At 47.0% G+C, this 10838-nt stretch overlaps 1 protein-coding gene across 1 annotated transcript; it reads right to left on the bottom strand.

The window, feature by feature from the left end:
- Positions 1 to 7231: 7231 nt before the first annotated feature.
- On the bottom strand, positions 7232 to 9065 carry LOC111068277 (homeotic protein empty spiracles). Its single transcript, XM_022357656.2, has 2 exons — positions 7793 to 9065; positions 7232 to 7694 (listed from the first exon to the last, which is right to left on the bottom strand). The coding sequence occupies exons 1-2, from the start codon at positions 8925 to 8927 to the stop codon at positions 7345 to 7347; spliced, it is 1485 nt and encodes a 494-aa protein (XP_022213348.2). The 5' UTR covers positions 8928 to 9065; the 3' UTR covers positions 7232 to 7344.
- Positions 9066 to 10838: the final 1773 nt, after the last annotated feature.

Below are 10838 nucleotides of genomic sequence, written 5' to 3'. Positions count from 1 at the left end.
GCTGGTCGGTGTAGAGAGAAAGAGAGAGGGAGAGAGGGGTAGAGGAGATGCATCTACACTTACGCCCACGCACAGCAGGTTAAATCGTTTGGCATTATCTTCATTGACATCGCGACATGCGTTGTTGCTTGACAACTGTTTTAGGCGGACCAGACGGACCAGGAGGCCTCGGGAACGAGGGACACACAGCCAGAAAGGATCGCCTGACACTTGGCTGACCAGTTGGGCCTGGCCTGGCCTGGTCGAAATTGTGCGTGGGCACTGGGTCCCCCATCCCCTATCCACTGGACTGGTCTCTCCGTTGAAATGTTCAGGGCAATCGAATGAGGTTTTGCTTTCTGTGTGCGAGTTCCCGGAAAATGCCACTTGTCCATAAGGAGGGTCCTTATGCTGTACCTGTTATCTAAATTACGCCAGGCAAAACAAAAACAGCAGTTGCCGTAACGGTGATAAATAGAGAAGCCAAGTGGCACAGAGGAACCCAAACCCAAACCGAATCGAACCCTAGATCTGACTATGACCCAACCCTAGATACATACATATGCACATATACATATTTATTGTTAGGGGTGGGCCCTGTCTAATGTTTTAATTTGATTTTAAAATGATGTTAATCTAATATCCGTGGAAAATGTCAAAATAAAGCAGCATTCTCTCACTCCCACCACAATAAGTATCTTTCTCTCTGTCTGATTAATTAGAAATGGAAATGGAAGCCAGTCCCAGAGAGAGTGAGAGAGAGAGAGAGAGAGAGGTTGCTAATTGAAATGCACTTGCCGTTGCTGCCTGGCTTCAGTTTCAATGAATTTTCCATTTTATTACGAAATACGCTGTCAAAAATGTATGGGGAATCGTTTTGGGTGTGCTCCCTCCGGCTCTCTTTGGGCCCTGATAATCTACGAGCATTATGTTGACAATATTTTCCAATGAATTTCCACTCCCAACAGCAGCAGCAGCAACAGCAGCAGCAGCACAAGGAATGCCATCAGACATTACACATCAACATCGTCATCAACATCAACATCAACATCAGGGACGCACTCATTTGTTTTGTTTGATTCTGTTCGATTCGTTGTGCCTCTTTTTTGTTCCCTGCTTTTGGGGCGTGAATACCACAAATTTATATTTAATTGTTTGATTGCCTTGGCTGTATAATTTCTCAATATTTTCATCGTCTGTTTGCGTGTGTGTGTGTGTGACAAATGTTGATTCATTAATATTTGGGCATTAGCTGGGGCTCTGCTCTGTGGTCCGTGGTCCGTGGGTCTGACCCCAACGCATATGAATCCAAGTGTGAATAGATGAGTCGTGGAGTGAGTTCGAGCTCGATTGTGAGTGTGGGTGCGGGTGTGCTCGGCCAGTAGCCAGCTGAGTGACGAATTAGCTGTTTATAAATAAAAGTCTCTTTAGCACAAATTAAACATTAAACTGCAGACAGCAGAGGAAGCTGTGGACACAGATGACTTAGGCCACAAACGTTGGCTTGGGAGGCTGTTCAGCTAATGGAATTAGAATATGGCAGGAAGGTGCCTAAGTGATTAAAAATAAAACTGTTTTTCCAGTGCACATTTTCCAAGTACATTTATCTCCACTTCTTGTTAATTTTTATGGGTATTAATTGTTGCTTAGGAAATACCTAATTGAATTATAGACCCATGCAAATGGGGCGGGAACTACAGATATTTCCACCCCACAAGCCGCGGCCTTCGGGGCTACCAACTCCAACTTCCAATAACTGAGCTGCCGGGCTGCCAGGCTGCCTTTAATTTAAACAAATTCACATATGCTCAATTATGCACATTTGTTGGCCAATTTTCATAATAAATATTCTAATTGGCTTTTAATTATAAGCGAAAAGCGTTTCGTGTTCGAGTCCAGCAAATTGACTAATTGCCAGTGGTAATTGCAATATATTAGATGACGCCTCATTGGGCCACCACCGCACTACAACTAGCGGCTGAACTGAACTCTACACTGCCCTGCCCTGCCCTGCACAACACATGCCACACACTGCACTGCTCTCACTCATACTCGCAGGCCGCGTAGCTCCCAAACGGGCGGCGTCTAATGGCAAACCCATAATTATTGTACACTGAGCGACTTGGGGCCCGCACGCAATCCGAGCATTTGTTGCTCTGTCAGGTCGGAGGCGTGTCAGAGCCGCAGCCATAGCTTTGGCCTGGGGCCGGGGCCGGGTCTCGTCAGGTGGGGGCAATGGGTCGGTCCTCCAGGCCCTCTGATAGCGTTGCATCGGTTATAATTCAATAACGGCATAAACAATTCAGTTGCGGCCAGCGCTAATTGATTGTTTAAACAGCTAAATGTCCAAGGCGGGATTTTCTCCAGCATTTGAATAATGCATGACACTCCGGGCGGTGTGGAACTGCATTCAATGCAAGCTCTGATCGATGCACAGTGGGTCGAATTGGCGGATGAGTCTTAAATAATTGATTGAAGTTCAGTTTAGTTAAGTGAAGTGAGTTTGAACAGGAAATTGCCCGTGCAAATGGAGATGGAGGGAATACAAATTGTAAATCACCTCTGATATGTTCATTATTATTTTTCAGATACGAACCACTGTGCTTTGGCCCACTGAGGGCTAACAATCATACGCAGCGTGGGCGCTGGTGGGGCGAACAGTAACAACAAAACATCAGGCTGTCATAAAGAGTGCATATTTATGTGACTAATTCGAAATAAAACATAAAACTCACCAAATAATATTAAGAGTCTTGGAGCAGACCGAATAACTGAAACTGAGAAACCGAGAAACCGAGATGCATATCAACAATTAGGACGCCCCATGGAGCTAGCCCTGGCCACGAAATGAGAGAATTGGTAATGGGCAACCGAGAATTGGGAATTGAGAATTGAGAAATTTGACGCTTTTACGAGCCAAGCGGCGTTCGGCGTTCGGCGTGCGGCGATCGGTGGACAGTGGATTGGATGGCTGTTCGGATCAGCAGCATAATGTCTCTCTTTGATATACCAAATTAAAGCATTCGATATTTGATCGGAGGAGCACTTTGCATATGAAAGAGACGGCGCTGTGTCAGCAGCGTCTGGCGCCAGTGATCGTGATCAGGTTGTTCGCAGAGAGCGGGGACCCCAAAACAACAGTCTAAACAACAGTCCCGTCCCAGAGTCAGAGTTCAGAGTCTGGGCATAATTGAGGCAATTAGAAAACATCAAAATATTGGGCCCTGGCCACAGAAAATTGTTAAATAAATAAACGCCAAGTGGAATGCTGTTGCGGCTCTTAATTAAGCACTTGAGGGCCTAAGCCCGGGCAAATGTTTACCCCCGCCGGGTCCGGCCACAAACTCAAGCAGTTGGCAATGACTGGGCGGATTGAGAGCAGAGCCGTAGACGGAGATAGATCCAGGGACATGGACAGGGACAGACTCACAGCCATAGCTAGATCCACGCCCACCCTCGCCTCGAATCATTCAATTAAAACGCTTACGAATTATTATTATGACAAACAAATGTCGAGGGCTTTGTGTGGCATGGAAAAGTGATGCCAATCTAGCTAACCACAGGAAGTGCCCCGCAAACGAAAACGGTAACAATCCCAAGCAAATTACAAGCAATTGGATCTCCAGATCCGATATCTTCAGCCCAGAGAGGATGACGGAAGTGGAGCCCAACATGCCGGACTAAAGTTCGTTTTCGGGGCAGACTGATCTCTCCGGTCCGTTCATTCTGTTCCCGGGCTGTCTTTTATACAAATGGACAGAACATGGACTTTAAAATTAATTACTTAATTTAACACAACACGCGGCCAGCGACACCTTCGATGATGTTCCATTCCAGTCAACGGCGACAACGGAAAGCACTAAACATTCATTCGGGCCGAAACCTGTTGGCCATCCACCACTGTGTGTACAAAAATCTCCATGGGTGTGTGTGTGTACGTATCTGAGACGATCCTGGGCCTAAAGACGCGGGCATAACAGATTAGTTAGCATATCCCATATCAGGGTAATTATTGTTAAATGAGATAACGATCTTGTACAGCGTTGACATTTATTTATTTTCCTTAATTTCGCCGTATTAATCTTCCAGGAAACACACATTAAACAGAACACCGAGATATGGAGAGAACACTCCACCGATATGGCACGTCCCGATCCGCACCGATCTTGAACTCAGCAATGCCCTCGCCTTGGCTCTGTCACTCTCTCTGGCTCCGGCTTTCTGGCTCTGAGGATGACTGCGTGTGTTCATTAAGCGAGCACCAGTTCAGTTCGAAGCCAGAAGAATTCCTTGGCTTGACAATTTGCATTATGCTGGCCATCGATCAGTGATCGGTGAAACACCGATAGTCCAATAATGAGCGCAACAAGAGAAGAACCCCATGGGCGGGGGCTGGGCTCCAATTCCAAGCCAAAACCGAAACTGAAACTCAATTAAAATCAGAAATAACGAAGAAACGAGACACAGCTAATTTAACCAAATTGGATTACTTAATAAACTTTATGGGATTAATAGCAACAGCAACAACAAGTTGTGCGTGGTGCTGCCCATAAAGTGAATGCGATGTTGTTGTTGGTAATATTATTTCTATATATTTTTTTGGGGCGCGCCGCATAACAAACCTTTTGAGGCATTCAAAAAAAAAAACCACGAAGCCACGAGGCAAAAAAAGTTGTACAAACATATGTATGTATGTATGTCTGTCTGTTTGTATGTCTGTCTGTCTGTAGGTACAGTAAGATATGTATAACATCATCAGCAACGGCAACAACTTACCAAATTGTGTTTTAATTTCTGAGAATTATCAGAAAGGGATTTCAGTTCAGTTCAGTTTCGTTGTTGTGTGTGTGTTTTCGTTCTACAGAAACATTTGAAATGATATTGAAAAGCGGCAGAGATAAGCCTCAGCTCCAAATCCAATTCCAACTTCAGCTTCAGCTTTGAATCGGTTATACAATGTTGGGGCGTGCCCCAGCCCCTGCCCCTGCCCCCCCATTATTAATTACAGCCCAGCACCGACTGTTGATGGGCAAAAGTCAAGAGGTTTATCTGTATCTCTGGATTGCCATCGAATGTGCGTGCCTGCTAAGCAAACAAGAGTCGCCATTAGATCCCCATACCCTCTCACCACTCCCCTCTCTCTTTCTCTCTCTCTCACTGTGTGGGGTTTATGGGTAATCGTGCGATTGTGATCTTGACTGAAGCATATAATTTGTTCTAACCTGATTTATGCCTTGCAATTGAAATTGCAAACTTTGCCATCTGAGGTATCTGCTGCCGCACTTCCGCCACTTTAGCCGGGCTGTGTGGTGGATGAGGGAGGGGGGGACCTTTGACAGAGTGCCACGATTTAGTGCTGTTAACAGCTAGTAATTAGCCTCGTTATGTCCGTTAATTAACCATATCTGCCCCACGAATCGAACTGAATCGCATCGAACTCGTACCCGTACTCGTATTCGCATCTGAATAGCTCTACTTTGCATTGCAGCTTGCCCATTGCAATTATCCACTACCCCATTACCCATTGCATACCCATTGCATATTCATTAGGTTTGTCGGATTTGAGTCGAATCGAGGCGATAGCTGTTCCGATAAGGATACCTCGCGCAGCCGTCCACCAAATGTCGCATAAATTTGTGCCCCCATAATAATAAATTTTGATTTTAAATCATTAGCACACTTCGATCCACAGCCAAAGCCCCAGCATTTAGTTAACCAGTTTCTGCTGCTGCGGCTCCTAGCCACCTCCCACCTTGTTGTGGCATAGACATGTTGTGGCCCCCTCTTCCGCTCCACTCTTTGCTCTTCCATTCCGTTTGATCTCTCACGAGCTGCGCTCAATTAAATTCTACAATAAAACACGATTTGCATTTTAAATTGTGCAATTAAAATGCTTATGAAATCTATAAGAAATAACGATCGCTAAATGCATTTTATAGTCGCCTCCTTCATCCACCACCTCCTCCTGTCCCCACCTGTCAGCCATCGAGCGGACAGCAACAGCAACAACAATGTTAAATGTCACACGCTAATTAATTGACGGCGCATAATTTCCAACTCTGTCACACTGTCACACAGTGGGACAAAATCCCTGGAAATGTGAAAGACATGTAGAGAAATTGAGCGTTGATTCAAGCGGCAATTGGAGAGACTCGAAAGGTTCAGAATGATTGTTTGATTGATTGATGTTTAAAGAAATATTTTACAGGAAATTTAAAAATGTACAGGGTACATTTCCCATTAAAAATGTTACATATTTCCACAAAAATATACAATATATATTATATACACATATATTTACAAACTTTTCAATGTGTACAAAAGGCAGAACTTTAATCTCATTTATAGAATTATTTAAAAGCTTGGGATGTGCAGAAGAATAGAACAGATTATTATATATTTCCTTGATTTGAATATAATATTTCTCTGTCATCCATATTTTTACTATAGTTCGAACGATTGTTTCAGAACCTGTTATTTAGTCAGTCATGACAGTCAGAATGCATGATAATAAATATATTTTATTATATTTCATTATGCGGTTGCATTCCATTATTTGTATTATGATTCTTACCAGTAAACCCCAGGCGCCCATATTTTCTCTCCAAATGAATAAAGCAAAAAGTTGTAGTAATTTTCTTTCATAATGAATATTTTATATTTAATATAATAATATTATTTTTTGTATGTTTTGCTTAAAATCATGATGTTGTTGTATCGGGGCTTAGGAAGTAGTACTCGTACTCGTAGCTAGCGACTAAGGCTACACTAATCGGGCTTAAATAATATCCAGCTGCAGTTGAGCGACTCTAGAGGTTCGTGCTTATGGCTAGACATAAATAAATGCTAGATCGTCATACAATATACAAGAATTATACAGTAGGGTAGGGGTAGGCGATAGTTTCTTTTCTTTGAGGAATTCACTAATTAAAATTAACGCGTCTGCTTCTGCGCTTCTACGCTGCTGGTCATAAATATTTACATGCTTAAACCATTAGATTTGTACAGTTATTAGATACTATAATTTATATAGATTTTTTGTGTTCTTTTTTGGGAAAGAGAAAGAGCTTCGAAGAAGAGGAAAACGTTTTTCCACCTTGAGCTCTACTCAACTTCTGTGTGTTTCTGCGCGGGGCCCCCTGGCAAAGGATTTGGCACTGTTCTTGAGAAGGAGACATTTTATGAGTGGTGTTGGAGGGGGCCTGAAATCTCTAATACTTTCTATCGCCTGCTATTTATGTACATCTCGCCATTATTTAAGAATATATCACAAAAAACAAACTATTTTACTCGCGGGAGAGCTTCTGGGAACTGGTGAACCCATCGACTGGGTAAGGAACTCACGGATGGAACTGTCTAGCGGTTCTAGTGGCTGGCATCCAGATCGTGCTCCTCATCACTGGCACAATCGTCCATCTCCATGTCGATGAGCTCATCGTCGTCCTCGTCCCCGCTACCATTGTGATGATTACGCTCGGAGCTTCCGCTGCCGCCCTTCTCGTCCTCCTGCTGCATCCGCTTGTGCTTGGTGCGACGGTTCTGGAACCAGACCTTCACCTGCGTCTCCGACAGGTTGAGCGACTGTGCGAGGGCCTTGCGCTCGGCCCCCACCACATACTGGTTGCTCTCGAAGGCGTGCTCCAGCTTCAGGAGCTGTGAGGGCGAGAAGGCGGTGCGGATGCGCTTGGGCTTGCGGAATGGCGGCACCAAAAAACCTTAAAGAGAGAGTAGAGAAGCCTTTGGTTAGTCATCTGCAGACTGGAGAGTGGGAGAAAAGTGGTAGCTAAGGCACAGCCAAGTGAGAGATACTTACTTCCAGGGAAACGGTGTGGAAAGATGCGTCCGTGACGACTCAGCAGCCAGGGATAGAGCTGGTAGCTGTCCCGTGCCATGCCAGGATTTGGCATGAACTGTGCGGCGTGGGGCGGGAGTCCAGCGGCGGCAGCGGCAGCTGCGGCAGGACCCAGGACATGTCCCGCTTGAATGGCGGCTGCCATCTGGAACTGGGCGGCGGCGATCAGGTGAGGATTGTGCTGGGGCTGCATCTCTGGGGGCGCGTTGATGTACGGGGGCAGGGCCTTGATGTCCGGCATGCCGGGCTGTCCCTGTGGCTGTCCCATAGGGGGTCCGCCTGGGCCCACGGGAAAGGGTCGCACCAAGCCGGCTGGCGGCATTCCTTGCATCATCATGGCTCCGGCCGGATGCATTCCGGGCTTGGGGTAGTTTGGTGGCTGCTGCTGCTGCTGCGGGGGTGTGTTGTGCGGACTGCTGACCAGCAGGCTGGGCGATGAGGAGGGCTGCGATGACTGTGGTGACACGGATTTCGGAGGCGTGTGTGGCGGCTGGATACGCTGGGAGGGATTCTCGGCCTGCTCCATGGACGGTGGAGCCGGAGATCGTTCGCGCTTGAGGGAAACGTGAGCGGGTGCTGCATCCGACTCGGGGGAGAGGCGTGTCTGGAGCGGACTCATGCCGCTGGCCACGGCCGCGTTGTGGTGGAGGCGCTGCAGCAGCTCCTGGATGTCCTGGTGGGTCTTGGGTGTGCCCTGCTGCTGCATGAGGAGATGCTGGTGCAGAACATGCTGCTGGGCCGGCGACAGATGGGGATGAGGATGCTGCTGATGCGCATGGGGATGCTGGTGCTGGTGCTGGAGCTGATGTGGCGACATGTGGTGCGGCAGGGGCATGCCGTGCGACGGCGGTGCCATGAGGTGGTGCGGCAGCATGGTGATGGTCGCCGGTGGGGTCTGGGGCGGCGATCCGGGTCCGTTGCGCTCGCCTGGCGGCGGACTGGCGCTGTGGTCGGAGGTGGCACGCATCTGCTGATTGCCGGCGGCAATCGAGGCGGCATCGTTGCCGACAATCGACTCGATGCTGAAGCCGATCTTCTGCTTGGGCGTGGGCATCATGACGGCTGAGGTGGGTACCGGCGGAATCATCTTAGTCATAAATACGCGCGTGGTGCTGGCGGGTGGCGAGGCGGCTAGTAGCTCGGCTATGTTGGCGGCTTCTCTGGGACACGGGTGTACACGTATTTTGGTATTTAGTATTTCCGGCTAGTCCTCTGTGAAGCGTTTGTATTTTGGGGGGGGAATCCACACTGGGGATTTCCTTGGGCTCTGCTTTCTGTTGGAGTTTATGCGGGGCGCCTCATCGGGTCGCTGTATACATATATATTCACCGAATATATTATTCACACACAATCACTGAAAACACTGGCGAAACTGTGTCGAAATCCCGTGGAAGACGAAACAACTTTCTACTTGTTCTCGTTTCGTTTTGTTTTGCGATCGACGCGCTTGGTTTCGAAACAACGGTGCTTACTCGACGACGGTTGCGGTTTGAATAATTCGGAGAGTCGTCGCACCACCACCAAGTGTATGATGTGGGAAGTGGCTGTAGCGTATCTCTTGCGCCTGCGCGCTCTCTCAACCTCTCTCACTCTCACGCACACCAGCGCATCATACTGGTGAAACTCGTTTTTCTTGTATTCCGTTGCTCGACTGCGAGTGCGACTGCGACGGAGAGTGTTGGCTGGTCTCTGCACTCAGAGCTGCCATCGCTTTCTCGCCTGCTTGTGGATTTTATCTGCTCCGATATGCGCCTGCGTGCGAGTGAGTGAAACGGGCAGCTGTCTGCGTACGTATATGCACGTACGTACATATGGGCTCTAAAGGCTGGGCGGGTCCAATTTAATGCGGTACATTTACCTCTGTCTCTCCCTCTTTCTCATTCCCTTCGACTATTGCTGTTTTTTTAGTTTTTCTGCATATGGCTTCCGTTCCACTGTGGTGGTGGTTGTTGCTGCTGCTGCTCGCTGCTCTCCCTCTCCCTGTCTCTCTCCCTATCTCTCTCGCTCTGGCTTTGTTAGGGCCTTTGTGTAATTTGGCTTAAACTGCCATTCATAGTTTTTGTGGTTAGACTTTGTTCCGAAAACGAGCGTTAAATGAAAATCAAATGCAAGGTGGCAAAATGTCTCCCTTTCTCGCTGAAGGTTTCCCAGCAAATCCTGTGACTAAATTTGAACAATTTTCCGGTGGCTGCTCTTTGTGCGGGTTACTTGGGATTTACCTCGAAGTTTACTGTTTGCTGGGTAACAAGAAATTGCTGTTGTTTTTGAAAGCTTAAGGGACCCAACAACATCGAATCTCTCTCTTTCAATGTGGATTATCACGTTCCTAGAGCACAGCTTCCCCATACCTTTCTACCAGGATGCATGATCGATCCGCGAACCACATTAGCGATTCCACACCACGAATGCACTTCAATGAAGTGTACCATTGGGCACTACTCCAATAAATCATCACCGAGCGCCGATCGGGACAGTTTTATGGCAACTGCTAGAGCGATATTGTTTCGCCACGATTTAAATGTTAATTTTTCGAACACTAGTTTTTTTTTTTTGGCACACGACAAAGTCCGCATAATTTATGTTTTCGGATCGGCATCTGAATCGAAATCAAAATCTAAATCAGAGCTGCTCCAGCAATTGCTGAAACGTGATAAAAGGTTCACATTCGTTCCCGTACACGTACTCCTTCCCCCGTCCGACCGATTCCAAAGGTTTTTCGGACACTGCGACACAAGCCTCAATTAGCAATCAGCAGCAAATAATGTTTTTTTATGTTTTTCACACTCGCTTATCAGTGCGGCTCTAGAAATCGGTGGCTATAAATAGCGGCGACAATTTGCGTGTTAGATTGAAATCTATCAGATTTTTATGGCCCCTAATTAAGCCACGCATATTTGCACAATTTCCATGCGATTCGATTCGATTCGACTCGCATCAACGCGACGCGACGAGACGCGGGGTAACAACAACTTTCGAGACCATTAAAGCGTAATTATGTTGACTAATG

The sequence above is a fragment of the Drosophila obscura genome, unplaced genomic scaffold (assembly GCF_018151105.1).
Source record: "Drosophila obscura isolate BZ-5 IFL unplaced genomic scaffold, ASM1815110v1 contig_150, whole genome shotgun sequence".
In the NCBI taxonomy this organism is placed as follows: Eukaryota; Metazoa; Arthropoda; class Insecta; order Diptera; family Drosophilidae; genus Drosophila; species Drosophila obscura.
The sequence above is the reverse complement of the archived record's forward strand: the minus strand, read 5'-3'. Positions and strand labels throughout refer to the sequence as shown.

Excerpts from the sequence above, each read along its gene's own strand:
- LOC111068277 (XM_022357656.2), bottom strand. The coding sequence starts at position 8,927 with ATGACTAAGATGATTCCGCCGGTACCCACCTCAGCCGTCATGATGCCC. Across the intron at positions 7,695-7,792 it reads TCCACACCGTTTCCCTGGAA|GTTTTTTGGTGCCGCCATTC; the intron begins GTAAGTATCTCT and ends TCTCTCTTTAAG.